At 40.3% G+C, this 17,332-nt stretch overlaps 1 protein-coding gene across 8 annotated transcripts in view; it reads left to right on the top strand.

Annotated features, from left to right (window-relative positions):
- Positions 1-17,332, top strand: part of Patj (PATJ crumbs cell polarity complex component) — a 328,062-nt gene that overhangs the window by 92,033 nt on the left and 218,697 nt on the right. For all 8 annotated transcript variants that reach the window (XM_052718902.1, XM_052718903.1, XM_052718901.1 and 5 more), the window contains exons 18-20: positions 3,883-4,092; positions 7,651-7,767; positions 9,530-9,919. In XM_052718902.1, the coding sequence (XP_052574862.1) occupies positions 3,883-4,092; positions 7,651-7,767; positions 9,530-9,919 (717 nt within the window). The remainder of the gene's footprint in view (positions 1-3,882; positions 4,093-7,650; positions 7,768-9,529; positions 9,920-17,332) is intronic.

Below are 17,332 nucleotides of genomic sequence, written 5' to 3'. Positions count from 1 at the left end.
GACCTTTTTTCAGACAGGTGACTTAATTGGCTTGTGAGACAGAGCTGACTGACCAGGGCTCCTTAGCTGAGTGGTGAGTGTAGAATGCATACTCTTCTGCTGGCTTCTGTGTGGTGTACCCTGAACATTTGCTGTTCTTAGTTGATTACAGGAAATCTGTCTTTTAAAAAGCTTAACCCTCTCATGAAACATCCTTTCCATAAATGGTTGAATTAAAATAAATATATGGAGCACATATTTTAGAAGATATAATGGCACAGCAGTTTTGAATAAATAGAAATTTTCTAACCAAGACAAGTGTTTCTTGCACTCTACGATTGGTCTTTAGTGCCCTCTCTTGGCTGTTCGCTCTAAGGCAACATCTCAGTTTTCTTTATCAAAAGGGGAAACATGAGGGATGATTAGTGGGCAAAGGCACATGCTGCTGAGCATGGTGACCTGAGTAGGAGAGAACCAACTCCAGCAAGTTGTCCTCTGATACTGTGGTGCCCCCTCACACACACACACACACACACACACACACACACACACACACACACACACACACAATTATGGTGACAGGTGATGATGAGAACGTTAAAGTATGCTTGCAAGGCCTCAAGGTTCACTGGCAATATTGAGAAATATCTTTACCATCTTTGTATGATATTATGGACTGTTTTCAGAAAGTGGACATGTAGAGAAGCAGCCTGGGTCAGGAAGGTGTTTAAACACTTTTCAGGCAGCAAAGCCTCACAATGCAGCCATCCCAGCGGGCAAAAGCAGCTGCTACCTTGATGGTCATGCAGATATCACTTGCTTATTATAGGATGTGGGAACCCACACAGTCAGGAACATCATCCCCAGAAGCACAGTAGCAATTAAGCACGATAGGCATCTTCACAATGATGTGTGTGTGTGTATGTGCACCCACACTTAATTTTTCTTTCTATCAGCCACAAAGAAGCTATCTCTGGGTTCTAGCCTCCACGAAAAAGGGGTAAGATGTTTTGAATAACTATGACACCAAGTCTTAATATTTTAGTAAGCAAGTGCACCTGGCACTAATTTGTGTTCTAAAGGAGACTATGTTCCATGTAAATAAATATTCACATGACTTTGCTGTAATAAATGAAATTAATTATCTTTCCATAGCAGAACTATTTTCATTGTTTCTTAATGAATCTTCCTCATTATATAATGATAATTTTTCTAAGAATTGTTTCTGTCAGCTACAATTAGAAGATACTCATTCACCTGTTCAAGTTTCTGATACAGTGTTATATGAAATGGTATCAAGTATCCACAATGCACTTAGAAAAGTCATTTACTTTTGGTATATTCTACTGTTAGAGTCTTTCTAATAATGTTTAGTGATCATTAATAGGAGACAATGCCAGCTTCCTCCTGTGCATTTCATGTAGTTTCCCTCCCATCCCAATAAAAAACCCTGGTTGACAAAAACTGACTTCCTAAATGAAGGACATAATTGTATAGCTTATTTATTAGTGTGTCAAACTTAAAATGTAATGGTTTCATATTTCAAAATGAAAGCATGTTATGATTCATGGTTGCTGGTAACAAGGTTGGACAACTCTTCCTTATTGCTGCTCTGATTACCTGTGGATACACACTGGGTTTTTGAGTATCTCTGCTCTCTTCCTATACAATAGCTCCCTCTACTTGAAATTATCAGTGTTAATATAGTTTAACACTACATACCTTATTAGTAAAATCCCTTGGTTTTGGTTTGTTTCTTTATTTTAGTTCTCTTGGTGAATATGTGGTGTTAAATATTAGATTATGTCAAGGGTCTGGTCCCTTGGGAGACAGACAAGGTCAATTGAGAAAAAAAAAAGCAAGAATTGTATTTGAAAGCATTCTTTAAAGATTTAGCTATATAGCCTTTGTTGATATCAATATGTATACTTTGTTACAATTCTGTGCAGTGCTTTAAAAAGGATGTTGCTGTCTAAAGCACTAAGGTGTGGAAAACAGAACCAGAAATCTCCAAAAGAGCCACCAGCACTTCTCACAGATACAGCCTGCATTTTGACAAATTTTCGCTTTGTTAATTTAGTCTTACAGTTGTACGACAAAATCTCGCAGCTCCTTTCTCCCCCTCCTCTCAGGAAGAATTCAATAGAAGCAGCAGCAATAGAACCCTGTTCTGCTACCAGGGCCTATGTAGAATGGTACCTGCAAGACGAAGCAGCAGGAGCAAATATGCTGTAACTCGTTAATGAAGAAGGCTTGGCAACAATGCCACATCACATACCCACACCAGCAATACCAACAGAGCTCTACTGGGCCGTAGGATATCAGCAGCAGGGTTGCATTCCACCATTCAGAGTTCTTCCTGACAGTTACCATGATGCAGAGAAAACAGCAGAGCTTGGTGGTCAGGAGTAAGGACTGCCCAGCTGAAGTCTGGCTCTACCCCTAACGGCGGCTAGTGGTGTCCAGTTTCCTTAATTTTCTCAGTATCACTTTCTGTCATCTGTCAGATTCAGACAGTAAGCATGATATGGTAGCTCACCTGAGGCAAGAGGATTACTTTGAGTTCCAGATTAGTTGTTCTACAGAGTGGTATTCCTCAAGCAGATGCATTGATATGTCCACTATCTTCTGTGCTCAAATAAAATAATACAGTGCTCTCCCACTGGATGAGAAATCCTCATATTGCCTTGCTCATGAATTCCCTTTATGTGCATTGGAATCAGTCTGGTCAGGCCACTAAATTGTCATAATTTTGATTATTTTTAAAACATGTACTGTAAGCACTTCCATGTATGTGTGTTGCTGGTGTGTTGAAGCTACTTTCATGCCAGGAAAACTCTTTACCACTGTTTGTGGGGGGTGTGTGTGTCTATATGAGTATACGTGTAGGGTAAGGAGCATGCACCTTTGCACACTTCAGAGGCTAGAAGAGGATGCCAGGTGCCTTCCTCTATCATTCCTGTCTGTCTTTGAGGCAGGGCCTTTCTTTGATTCTTGGGCTACTCTTTTCTTCAATAGGCTAGAAGCCAGAAAAGCCTAGCAATTCTCCTGTGTCTGCCCCATTTGGAGTTAGGGTTATAGGTATTTACAGCAACATCCAACTTACTATGTAAGTACCGGAATTGAAACCCTGTTTCCTGTGATTTTGGAGTAAGTGTTTTTAGCTGCTGACTCATCTCTCCAGTTCCTAAATACACTTTAAAAATGATCTCTCTCTGTCTCTCTCTCTGTCTGTCTCTCTCTCTGTCTCTCTCTCTGTCTCTGTCTCTTTCTGTCTCTCTGTCTCTCTCTCTCTCTGTCTCTCTCTGTCTCTCTCTCTCTCTCTCTCTCTGTCTCTGTCTCTTTCTGTCTCTCTGTCTCTCTCTGTCTCTCTCTGTCTGTCTCTCTGTCTGTCTCTCTCTCTGTCTCTGTCTCTTTCTGTCTCTCTGTCTCTCTCTCTCTCCTTTTGAGCTTATGTGGTTTCCTAGAAGGATGCTGTATTTGCTCAGCTGAATGATGGAGTGTTGTTTCCTACCTTAATGCTCCTCTTAGAGCCTACATAGGGACCAAAGGGAGTCATGGCCATGTTTTTGTCCCACAGTATAATTATGGCTTGAAAGTGTCAGAATCTTGGCCTAACTCTTCTCAGATCTCTTGTAGTCAGTCACCAAATGTTTAAAGGACAAATTTACATGTATTGAGTACTCAGTCATGCAGATGAAACTGTTAAGTTTATATTTTCACCTTGATATAAGCTGATACTGTAAGATATATAGAATGATGTTTTCATTGATTTAAACCTCTATAGAGTGTCAACAGAGTGCTGGCCGTGTTGGATAAACAAATCAGATTTGTTAAAGATAAGCTTTCTTCAGCCTACATAGTTATTTTCAGGGATCTGACTTTCTTTCATTTAATTTGTAGGACCCCTTGGATCCCACAAGGTCGGTGATTGTGATTCGCTCCTTGGTAGCAGATGGTGTAGCAGAAAGAAGTGGAGAACTTTTACCTGGAGATCGCCTAGTCTCGGTCAATGAGTTCTCTCTGGACAATGCCACACTTGCTGAGGCTGTCGAAGTGTTGAAGGCTGTGCCCCCAGGTGCTGTGCACCTGGGCATCTGTAAGCCTTTGGTGGTAAGTTCTGAACTCAGTTAATATAGGAAGTGATAACAGTGCAATAGTTATCAACATGAATTTGGAAGACAAATATGCCTCACCTGTAAGGCTTGAATTGTGTTAATAAAGGAAATAGAACTAGTACAGTAAAGAACATGGGTCAGGGAAACAATACATCTAAACTCAGAATCTGTCCCACACTGCTTCCCATGTGTTTGACCCTTTGCAAGTTTCTTTCCTTTCTTTTTATTTATTTTTTTAAGATTTATTATTTATTTATTTATTTAGAAGAGGGTGTCAGATCTCACTACGGATGGTTGTTTATTTATTTAGAAGAGGGCACCAGATCTCATTACAGATGGTTGTGAGCCACCATGTGGGTGCTGGGAACTGAACTCAGGACCTCTGGAAGAGCAGCTAGTGCTCTTAACCTCTGAGTCATCTTTACAGCCCCCTTTCTTTTTCTTTTTTTTTTTTTCTTTTTTAACTCAGATTTATTTTATTTAAGTGTATAGGTTTTTGCCTATGAGTGCAGTGCCCAAAGAGGCCAAAAGAGGGCATCAGAATCCCTGGAGCTGTAGTTAGAGGTGCTTGTAAACCACCCTGTGTGGGCTCTGGGAATCAGACTCCGTTGTTCTGAAAGAGCAGTAAGCAGCAAGCAAGTTTCTTAATGTCCTTGACTTACAACATCAGAGCAAGTTTCAGGAATAAAGGCCACGTCATCAGATGTGACACACTGAGTGATTGCTCACTACTGGCGTTTCTAGCCTTGGTTCTGCCACTTGTACTACCATACAGGTTTCTAAAACAGACTCCCAAGTTCTATTCATATTTCTTATATGTAAATTAAATAATTTTGCATTTTAATTTTAGAGCAGTCCTTTTTAACCTTCCCAGTGCTGTGACCATTTAACACAATTCCTTATGTTATGGTGACCCCTAGCCATAAATTATTTTTGCTACTTCACAACTGTAATTTTGCTATAGTTATGAATCATAATGTAAATATCTGATATGCAGGATATCTGATATGTGATCTCTGTGAAAGAGTCGTTTGACCCTAAAGGGGTCACAACCCACAGGTTAGGAACTACTATTTTAGAATGTTAGCTCACAGTGAGCTGAAATTCATGAACCATAGTATTTTTGTCCATATGGGAATGGCATTTTTCTACGTTCCTGTCATCGTCTGTCATCAGCATGTCTGGTGGCCGTACTGCTGACAACTGTTGTGGAGTCAAGCTGACTTCAGGTTGTCTTATGGTTTGATGTACTATGTCCTATGACTGTTCTTGACTGTGCTTCCTTAAAATTATGTTGTTGAGGTTCTCAGTGTAAAACAAATACTTGATTATTTTCATCTAGTTTTAAATGAGCATTTATTATGTACATCACTACGTATTTTAAGCCTATCACATATATTAATTAATGTTATCTTCAAAGCAAGGTTAAGAGTCCCCCTCTTGTCCTTCTCGTTACAAATGAGACACAGAGTTTTCTCTAGAGCTTTATAATTAGTGAGGGGTGGGGGTCAAAATATGAGCTTGATTGGACAGTTTCAAGCCTTGTACCCTTTGTTAGCCACACTACTGTGTAATCTTGCTCTATTGTGATGTCCTGTTTAGTTTATGTGCATGTATCCTAACAGTCATTTGGTTGTGGTAAGTTGTCAGAATGAGTTTCGGGAAGCCCATTTTTAGCTTTGCCCTGAATAACCCAGTGAGTTTCAGACCTAAAGGTTCAAAAGCCTTATCAGTGTCCAGTGGGAGATGTTTATTTAGATGGAGACCTGAGTCCTTCACAGTCTCCCTCCCAGTTGCTCACCTATGTAGTTCTGATGTAGTTTTTCATTTCACAAATGGTGATAAAGTAGACCAGTTTTATTCTATGAATCTTTTATAAGAATGTTTAATGCAGTGAACATCAAGAAGTAAAGTCTTTTCTTGACTCTAAAATTCTTTTACTATGTGAAATATATTAGCATGCTACATGATAGTAGTTCAGACACCTCACTGGCTTGTGTGTGTGTGTGTGTGTGTGTGTGTGTGTGTGTGTGTGTGTGTGTGTGTTGAACAATGTACTGCACTAAGTGTTTTTGCATTAGGAACCCCCTGTGTGGCCTTTGGACTGCTTTTTACATTTTTGGGGATTGATTCCAGGGCCATCCTATGCTAGGCACATACCCATCTTTATCTATTTTTTATTCTATAGAAGTACACACCAGAATGTCTGAATATAACACTCACCAGTTACTTTAAATCATTGAGAATTAAGTCTAGTATATGGCTAACCAGGTTCTTGACTTTTTCAGATATGAAATGTACTGCCATAGGCAACAGATGGTAAGATGAAGTACCCTTGTAGTTTTATATCAATTAAGGAGGGAAAACATTCATATTTTTATGAGTTTCATCTTTTTTTGTGGCAAGTATTTTGTCTGTATTTTCTCTGATAATTATTAGCTAGATTATCATGGCTGCATGGGAAAATCTTTAACCACGTGTGCCCTGTAGGATGGAAGCAACCTAGCCTTTCCCTTGAGCAGTTTTAGGAAGTCTGAGGCAGTGTGACCCACAGAGTACACTTGCTGTGCTGCTTCCTGCTGAGGAAGTGCTGCAGAGACGAACCCTAGAGCACGGCCCAGAGAGGGTTTGGAGCCTCACTGAGAGCTGGAACTTGGCTCACAGTTCTTCCTCAGAGTCTGAGGCTGCTAGGGTAGTTAGGGATGGGAGGCCAAGACAGGGGAAAGTGACTGGGATGGTGGAGCACTCTGAATAAAGAGGGCAGGGTGGTATATGCCTGTGTGGAGGCAGGAAGAATATAGATGAGAAGAGCCAAAGTCAGGCTGGAGCAGAAAGAGTATAGATATGTAACAGAGCAGAATTACTTCTGTAGTTTTAAGCCATATAATAACTATCCTGATAGAGCTACAATGATATATTTTCATCTTATCCATGATAGTAATTTATCTTTTCCTCTGCAAACTTACCTCAAACATACTCGATTCAAAAAACAATGAATTGTCTTTACAAACTACACTGTGTCTTTAGCTTTAGGCAGACCACACTGGCCCTTGGCTGTAGAGCTATGGCTTACTCTGTGGTTCTAAGGTTGTGCACCATGAGGCCTTTTCCCCCCGACCACCAACCTTGCTGAGCTGTAAAATAGGGGTTACATGGAGTGGTAATTGAGAACACAGGTTCTGGAGTCAGATTCTGGACATGTAACTATTGAGTGACTAGTACTGATTGAGCCCTTTCCTCGTCAATAAGGCACCCTCTTCTTAGAGTGCCTGTTAATGACTATCTCGGGAATGTTAAAGTACGTAAGCGTATGCTTGGTGCAGAGATCACATCATAGCTGTATCTGCAAGGCCTTTTTCTGGGTGACTGGTTTTTCTTTAAAGAATACTTAAAGTTGATCAGTTCTGGCCTAAGGTTCATTTTCTTTCCATTGTGGGTAAAAGTTTGCTTTGTTCATATTTGCATAGACTTTGTTGAGTGATTGCACTGGATGAGAACTATCGAAGTTGAAACTGAAGGATTTTCTTCATCATAAATTGGTTTTTATTTTCAGGAAGATGAGAAGGAAGAAAGTTGTTTTATTTTACATTCAAGCAACAATGAAGACAACAGTGAGCCTTCAGAAACTGTTCATGACATACATTCATCTTTAATCCTTGAGGCACCCAAGGTATTTGATAAATGTTTATCAAATTATTTGCCATTTGAATGATTTTTTTGGTAAGTTAAAGTTACTATAAAGACACAAACTTGTCCCCACTCACTCAGCTAAACAGTTACAAATCAAATACTACCCCCACCTCTGTAATCACAGGTATGTCCTACCAGCTTCCTTCTCTTTAATTAGTATTTTTTTCAATTAAATTTTTTCATTTAGTCTTACATTGTCTCTTTAAGTGACAGAAGATGTGGACATATTCTAAAGATAAACACTGTAAGTGCCTCAGTTCCGGCACTTGCCACCATGCCGGACAGGAGCTCAGTCCTTGGAACCTACAAGGTGGAAGGAGAAGGCTGACTCTACAAGTTGTCCTCTGACCTCCACACATGTGCTGAGCACATACCTCCCTCCACCCCAAATTAATCAATCAATGTAAACATATGTTTAAAAGAACAAACCTTTCGAAGCCCTCCTATAAACCTCAAATTTGGGAGAAAGAATATATCATTGAAAACAGACATCATGTAAAATTCTATAGAAAATGGAGCAATTTCATAATTGAATACTTTCCAAAGAAGACTGTCTACTCAAACCCCTTTGATACTGTAATCATAGACAGTATATACTGAGCTTTCCTTCTATCCCTAAAGTCTATGTATTCTTTGTTTTGCTTGATAACAATTGTTTAGTAACATTCCTGACATATATGTACACTGTCTCAGACTGATAGGCATTCCCATAATGCCCATCACACTTTTAAAAGTTTAGACACTTTGTGTTAAAATTTTATAATTGTAAATTTTCAAATATATCCTCTGACTCTGACTGTTTTGAATCAAGTTGCAGTATTGGTTCACTAATTCAATGTGAAGCTTTGCCACGTGGTGTTGTTGGGTTATAAGAAGAAGGCAGGGGCGCAGGTTGATTGTAGGAATTCACACTGGGTAGTGCTTAATGGATGGGTCTTACAATAGGGATGAGTGCTGATCTGCAGGGGATCGGGCCTCTGTGCTCAAGAGCTACAGGCTCCCCAGAGTTAGGACAGCAGTTCAGCAAAAACTACACTGTGTTCATTCCTCTTTATCATATTCTCAGTGTAGGTAAAAATCTTGTTTCTGTTATAAGGGTAATTAAAAGTAAATTATACTCAAAGTACTTGAGGGATATAGCTATGTCTTTAATTTATGAAGGTTATTATTATTATTATTATTATTATTATTATTATTTTGTTTTGTTTTTTAAGGACTAGAGGTATAGCTTAGCACTAGAATGTTGCCTGGCATGTGCAAGGCCTTAGGTTCAATCCCCAACCCTACAAAAAAATAAAAGAGAAAGTGTTCTGAACATTCAGATAGCCTTGACTTCTTTTTAGTTACTCAGGCTTGACCACACTGAGCTTTTCAGACTTTACTGTCTTAAGTATGAAATGACTTTGCATTTATGAACTACATTTTATGTTAGGGATGAGTTGATGGTGCAGTATTTTAACCATGGTGATGGAGAATTGTCGGGTAGTTATTATATGATGGAGCTTTCAGTTCACCTTGGCAATGGCAGGCTTCCACCTCTTTACTCCATGTCCAATTTCTGGGCCATGCAGAATGAGCTGCAGCTTCTTTTTGTTTGGTGACACAGACGCGCAGCTGACTCTGATCATGTGTTGACTCAGGCAGTGTACTGCAGTTAGATGGGCACTTTTTCAGGTTGAGGTGTATAGTGCAGATTTAAGACAAGTAGAACTTAACATTTTTTAAAAACTTCTATTTTACAGGGATTTAGAGATGAGCCGTATCTTGAAGAACTTGTGGATGAACCATTTCTAGATTTGGGAAAGTCTTTGCAGTTCCAACAAAAAGAAATTGATACCAGTTCAGAAGCCTGGGAAATGCATGAATTTCTGAGCTCTCCCCTGGAGGGAGCGGGTGAGGAAAGAGAGATGCTTGTTGATGAGGAATATGAACTCTATCAAGATCACCTCCGGGCCATGGAGTTACACCCACCACCGCACATTCAGGAGGCCACACATGCACCTCCTAGGCAGGAACTCCAGGTTGGCACACAGTGGCTGCCTACTAACCTCTCAGGAGGCGATGATGCAGAGTCCATGAGGAGTGTATATTCCCAGGAGATGCAGCAGTATAGCTACAGCACTACAGACATGGTACGGCTTTGCTACACAGCCTCTATCTCCTCCCCGCTCTGGCCCTCCCTCGCTCATGTTACTCCCACAGACAAAGCAGAAACAAGATGGGCTTTTCACAGTTAGGATGGCTTACAAGATGCATTGCCAGGAGCATGGCTGTGCACATGAAATCATCCTTTTCATGTCACACCACTTCTCTGGAATCTGGGAGCTGTGCTTACCTTGCTGGTTGAGTGGGTTTTTTCCACTATGCTTTGTGTGTGTGATATTTTTCTTCTAATTCCTCAGTTCAATAAAGAGTCCTTTTAATCATTAAGATTTTCTTTTAAATTCCCTTAGGGAAATGTGGTTGTGTGTTTCTTGTGTAGTATGTATGTCAGGGCAAATCAAGGCAAAATTTACACAAAGTGTATTATGCTTTTATCTTTGCTGTTCACAGCATTCTCCCTGCTTATATGTGATGCTTCATCTGTATGTGCCAGAGAGATTTGAGATTTGTGCCTATTTATAACTTAGCAGGAAGCATTACCTTTTAACAGGTTTATCCTTACTATTAAATTACCAGTAAACTTGATTTTTAAATAAAATTATAGTTAATTAGTTGCCTGTTGAATTTTTTAATGTTTTTTTAAATTTGTTTATTTTCTGGCCTGAATTAATTTCAGACCAATGAGAAGAAAGTTAGTATAGATGGTGTTTTTATTTATTTATTTATTTCAGTTCGGTTTTAGTTTTATTATGTGTATAGGTATGTTGCCTGTATGTGTGTATATGCACCATGTCCATGACTGGTATCTGGAGAGGCTAGAACAGGATGTCAGATCCCATGAAATTGGAGTTACAGATGCTTGTGAGCTGCCATATGGACTCTGGGAATCAAACCAGGATCCTCTGCAAGGTTAGCAAGTGCTCTTAACCACTGAGCCACCTTGCCTGCCCTAGAGGGTATCTTTTAAAGTTATGCTGGTATTGTGCTCACACACAGACCCCTGCTCCCTGTGCGCAGTCTGATCCCTTTCTGCATGATGAGCAAAGCAATCGGAAGTTGGGCCTTCTCCTTTGTCTTCCTTGGACATTACATCTCTTTCCCTCCTGCACATCCTGTGGGTCCCTCTGCTGGTGCTGTCCTAGCTGTATTGATGAAGCCTCAAGGATTCCCCTCAGCAGAGGGTTCTCGGCAGCCTACCAGGGAATGGATGTTTGTCATTTGTGAATGATCTTGGATGTGGGAAATAGTGCCCCACGGTTGCCTGGTGTACTCCAGTGACAATGGCTTTCTCTCTTTGCCAGCCCTTCCCTGGGTCCTAAGTGCTCAGTTTCATACTGAATATTCACTTACATAAGCATACTAGAATTAGAGATTACTGAAGAGGTGCACACATTCTTGCTGTGGCTGCTTTTTCCCATAAAAAGAAAAATTTTACTCATCTAAATAAAAGACAATTAGAAATATTGGTTCATTTTGCTTCTTAAACTTTTAGGGCGAGAGATGAAATACAAAAAATAGATATTCAGAATATTTACTCAATACATTAGTCAAACATTCATATCTTAAAAGATATATCAGGCTAATTTTTGCATATATGTGCCTTTAATTATAATTTCATACAAATTATTTCAGTGCATATTTAATGTCTGTCTCTCTGTTCACAGCAATCACTTTCAGATCATTCAACACTTCCAAGTATATCATCTTCATTTTTAGGTAGCTTGTTTGAGGTACGGCAGTTCTTTAATTTGTACTTGTTAGTTTGCTTTTGGCTGCTGTGATAAAACACACTGACCAAAATCAGCCTGGGGCAGGAAAAGTTTGTTTCTGCTTATACTTCCAGGTCACAATCCATCATTGAGGGAAGTCAAGGCAGGAACTCAAGCAAGAACTGAAGCAGAAATACTTACTGTGCTTACTGGCTTGCTCTCTGGCTCAGACTCAGTTAGCTTTCCTACACAGCCCAGACCCATCTGACTAGAAAACTGAGGGCTCAGATCTTAGACTTGAAGAGAGAGAGCGCACTGGGAATGGCACCCGGCTTTGAAACCTCAAAGCTCTCCCTCAGCAAGGCTACAAGTCCTAAGCCCACCCAGACAGCACTACCAAAAAGGGATTGAGTACTCAAACATCTGAGCCACTGGGACAGCCTCGTTGAAACAAGCCCAGTGCCTTACTTCCGTCTTGTTTCTCTTCCTAATTCAGTCATTCTTGCTTGTTATGACCATTTTCTTATATAGAAAGAATAACTTAGACCTCCAAATAAAAATCAGCCTGAAGTACTGGTCCATTTTCACACATAAACTGTTAAGGTTGTAGATTAAAATAGCCAAATATGTGTTCATAGTATTTACACTTAACCATTGATATTTCAAAATCTGCAAAATGTTAAATTTTTGCCTCTTCTCACGTTGAATTATATGATTTAATGTTATAGGACATATTGATGAATATTGTTTCAACTCTCATATATTCTGAACAAATACCACTTGATTTTCTTCAAATTATCCCATGTTCTCACTTGGCATTAACTCCCTTCTACAGTGATGGCAGGGTAGGCTTGGACCTTTATTTGCTTCTCAGTACTGATGGACCTCTGGAACCATAACTTAATCATGTAACCCATGATCCAGTTTGGGTTGAGTCTCCCTGATCTGAAATCCTTGGTACCAGAAGTGGTACAGACTTTGGAGGATTTGCAATATACAATGAAATATGTTAGGAGTGAGAACTAAGTCCCAAACCAGAATTTGTTGGTTTCATATGTGCGTGTATAGCCTGAAAGTTATAAATACTTTGTACAAAAGTAAACGTGGCTTTGTACAATATTTTTAGTGACCTGTATTTTGTCATATGAAGTCACATAATGGAATTTTCCACCTGTGTAATGTTGGTGCTTAAAAATTTCAGATTTAGGATTAAACTAAGGTATTTAACCTATGATATTAACATGTATGAGATATCATAATCCCTGAAAGGATTTAAAACTATATTCAGATGACTTAAGAACATGTAGTTCCCAGCACCTATTTAGGGGCTGCCCTCAAAAGTGTAGAGGAACATTGCTGCTTCTGTCTTTGGAAGGCTGTGTTTGTGATATACAAATAATACCCAAGAAGTTCAACCAATGATCCTCCTCCACTACCCACATATTATTATTTTAGTTAAAAGGTGAACCATGAAAGTTCCTGGATCTGCCCCCAACCCCTGCCAAAATTGTGTTAATGTCTGTATTATGTACTTTTTTGGCATCTAGTTTGTTGGCATTAAATACAGTTACACTGTTGTGTGACCACCATCTCTGTCCATCCCAGGACCCCATCTTCCTTTATGTAAACCCTGAGACCACGGAGCAATGAGTGCCTTCCCCCTGCCCGTCCCCACCTGGCACTAACTGAAATTCTGTCTTCTGTTTAGGAATTGACTCTTCATAGAAGGGAAGTTGTGAACATTATCATTATATGTCTGATTTATTTTAATTAGCATAAGCTCTTCCAGGTTCGTTCATGTCGGTGTGTGTCAGACATCCTTGTTAAGGCAGAATAATTTACCCTGTATGTCTCAATGGGAAATATTTCCTTTTGCCCGTTTTAGGTCCAACCTAGGAGACTATCAGTTAAAGTGAGAGAAGACGTTAGCAGAGAACAAGAAAGGGTTTCTGTGGGAAGAACCAATAGGTGTGTTTAGGAAACATAAATGAACATTTAGGGGACAATCCTGAGATGCGAAAATTTGTGGCAGCGTTTCTTTCTTTAGGTGTCTGAGGTGCTGCCATCCTCAGGTATGCATGTGGATTAGGCCTACTGTTATTTCTGGGAGTAGACCCAGCTGCCATAACATGTAACGGCTTGTTTCCCACAAGTGGCCTCTTGCCACTCCCCTCCTCCTGCCTTTGTGTTTTTTGAGATGGGGTCTTACTGTGTAGATCGGACTGTTAGCCTTGACATCAACTTGCCTCTGGTTCTCAGGTGCTGAGCTCATAGGCATCTGTTGCCGGCTAGCCAAAACTGCTGCTTTCAGCCATGTGAGGAAAGTTCAAAATAGGTGACATCTTTAGCTGAAAGTCATCTCTGTAGCAACTCACAGTTTCTGAGAATGTTCTCACATGTGCCACATTTTGGCTTTCCATGTAGGTGTTGGGTACTGAACCCGGGTCCCCTATAAGAGCTGTGAGTGCTTTTAGCTACCGAGCCATGACCGGGACCATCAGGTTGTTCTTCAGTGATAGGGTCCTGAGAGAGGACCATGAGATCAGAAGATAATGATAGAAGATAGAGAAGATAAGAAGTCTGGAACTGGGAGGTCTTGTACAGGCTGTATCTTAGGCCAAAGTAGTTTATTCTAAGTACAGCACTGTATATACTATTTCTAGGGGAGAAATGGGACAGAGAAAGCAGTCTGCCATACAATGGGACTAAGTCAGCAGGAAGCTAATTAAACATTGTTGCACAAGGGCAACACAGGGTATCTCAAGAGCATTATAAACCGAGCACACAGCAATCTTGGGACTGGTAACCAGAGCCAAATATGGTAGGTTGATTGGGTTCTTGGGATCTGAAGCCACAGTTCCCCAAGGCCCTGGCCTCAGGCCATTACCAGTTTTGCCAATCATATTCTTGCTTTTAGAGAGGGAGCTATGTTTCTTCTCTGTGCATCAGGGAAAGGCCAGGTTGATCAGTCCAGCCATCAATAGAGCCATATCTCCAGTCCTCTACCCTTATTGTTCATGGATAATGTTGCTATAAGTATTGGTTTATGAATATTGTTCAAATCTTGTTTTCAGTTCTCCTAGGTTGCCAGCCTAAATCACAATTGGAAAGTCTCCAAAGGATCCTGGTGTTTATTTGGGAATGACAGCATTACTGTGGGAGTGCACAGGTCACAGTGACCAGTAAGCATTTTCAAGGACTCTAAGGCAGGTTTTTAAGAGAGAGAAATTACAATTACAGTCTATTGAATATGAAGTTTGTGAAGTCCTAAAACAGGAGTTGGCCCAGCCTATTAGTGGAAATGCTTGTTAGGCAAGTATTCTGTCAGAAGTGCCCTGTCTGAATGATTGCAGAGCTAACAAATGCTCCACATCGTAAATGAAATCTGCGTGTTTGTGGGTCATGTAGAGCATGGGTGTGAATGAAAGTGACCCTTAGGAATGTGTTGGCAGTAGCTGAGCATGGAGGAACTTGGGGTGTATGAGCTAGGTGCTTGTAATCCCACCATTTGGGAAGTGGAGGCAGGAGGATCAGGAGTTCAGGATCAGCCTTTGCTGCGTAGGAAATTTGAAGTTAGTGCTGAGCTAGACCCTGACTTACAAACCAATAGGAAAGAAAGACCTTGAAAAGGACCTTAGACATTGTCACCGTCAGCCAAGCCTGTGTTGGAATTCTTCATTCTCTGGTTCTGATCTTATGTTGATGCCATCAGATGGGTTAGGGTTAGTTTTTTGTCAGAGCAGTTATCTGTGCAGTGTTCAGTGTCCTGCTCCTCCACACCCTTGTTAATGCTGGTTTGCCTGAGTTTTTAAAGTTTGTACTTGTAAATAGCAAGTGCGCCCATCTGCCAGTGCAGTGGTTACCGGCCTTGTTCCTGGGAGAGGATAGCCACCCAACAGAAAACCTAAAGGAGAGAGGGTTACTTTAGCTCGTGATTTCGAGTAGATTTCTGCCTGTTAATTATAGCAGGGAAGGCACAATGGTGGGAACAGTTCTTGGTGGCAGGATTGTGTGGGAGAGGTTTGTTCAGTGGTGGTGTGAACAGAGAACAGAAAACATAGGCTAGAGCCAGAGGTGACTGGAGCCCTCAGAGGCTCCTCCCTAGTGGCCAGCTGCTGTCAGCCAGGCCCTGCCTCCTTAAGGTTTCACAGTCCTCAAATATGACCTGAGAGATATTTCAGATTTAAAACAGCACTCTGGCTGGCTGTAAATTCTAGATTCTCTTGCCTTAGACTTCTTTAATCTCAGCTCTATACCCCAATACTTACAGACATGCACCACCACACCTACCTCATTATGACACTGATACGAATTTCATTAATTAGTGTTAAGTAATGTTAAGCATCTTTTTATGTGCTCATTGACCCAGTATGTTCTGTGGAAAACCTATATTGCAACCTCTGCCCATTTTTTAAAGGTCTTGTTTTTTTGTTTGTGGTTTTTTTTTTTGCCTGGCAAGGATTATTGCCAGAATGACAGTATATTCACTTTTTTCTCTTATTTATAAAAAAAAAAAAAATTCAGTTTTCTAAAGATCTAACCATCTAACCTCAGTTTGCTTCACTGAGGGCTGGAGAGCTAGTTCAGCAGTTCAGAGCACTGCTTGCCTTTGTAGCGGACCTGTGTTCCGTCTCAGTACCTATCAGGCAGGCACCAAGGTGCACACATAAACCTGTAGGCAAAGCACCCAAATACATAAAATTAAATTAAACTAGTAAAATTCATATCTGCTTTACTGAAATCCAGATTTGGAGTGATTTTTCTTGCTTACCAGTTACTATCAGCAGAATTGCCACTGACAGTATGAAACACCCCAGTCAGCCCAAACTATTGCAAACTGTTTTCCTTTTTAAGCACGCCATCTTTTTAAGCACTGCCCTCCATCTCCTCCGTTCCCTTCTCTGGAGTTGTTGTTGCTTTTACTCCAGTCAGACAGGTAGTCACGCCTTACTTACTTGTCACCCCCATGTAACATTTGAGCGGTGTGCTGCACTGTGAGCTCCACTGACCGTCTGACTATGTCCTTCTCTGAGATCATGATTTGTTTCGTTTGGGAAAGCTGGCAGGAATTAGCCTAGCAGTTAATCGGCACGCCTTCTTTACCACTGAAGTCTGACATAATTATAATTCTATAGACAATAGATCATTAGAAAATATAAATGTTATATTTTTATTTTGAACCATCAAATTCTCCAACAATAAAAAAAAACAAAAAACAAAAAACAGTGGTACCCTGCATGGTGGTACACTTTTGTAATTCCAACAGTCAGGAGTTGGAGGCAGGAGGATTACAAACTGAGGCTAGCCAGGCTTATAGAGCTAGACTCTGAATGCAAAAAGTAAAACAAAACATTTCTTTAAAAATGCTGTTCACTTAAATTAATTAAATATATTTATATCGTGAGCATAAACTTTTAATTTATGCTCATAGAAATGTATGACAATTTATGTTCTATATCTATGTCTGTGAGCTGCTATAATGGACATACCATTTACTGGGGTGGCTTATTAACATGAGAAATTTATTTCTTACCTTCAGAAGACTGAGAGGCCTAAGATCAGGGTGTCAGTAGCATTTATGCTTTGGGAAGGGTTCAATTTAGGATTCCTAAGTGGAAGTTTCTATTAAGGGGTTGTCTAGAAGTCTCTCACTGGGTCTTTTCTTCCAGGTCACAGATTTCCTTCATAAAGGCTTGACTTCCATGACCCGATCACCTTGCTAGAGGCCTGCCT

The sequence above is a fragment of the Peromyscus californicus genome, unplaced genomic scaffold (assembly GCF_007827085.1).
Source record: "Peromyscus californicus insignis strain IS unplaced genomic scaffold, ASM782708v3 Scaffold_5__1_contigs__length_169319896, whole genome shotgun sequence".
In the NCBI taxonomy this organism is placed as follows: Eukaryota; Metazoa; Chordata; class Mammalia; order Rodentia; family Cricetidae; genus Peromyscus; species Peromyscus californicus.
Note: the sequence above shows the minus strand (reverse complement) of the source record. Positions and strands in the feature narration are given on the sequence as shown.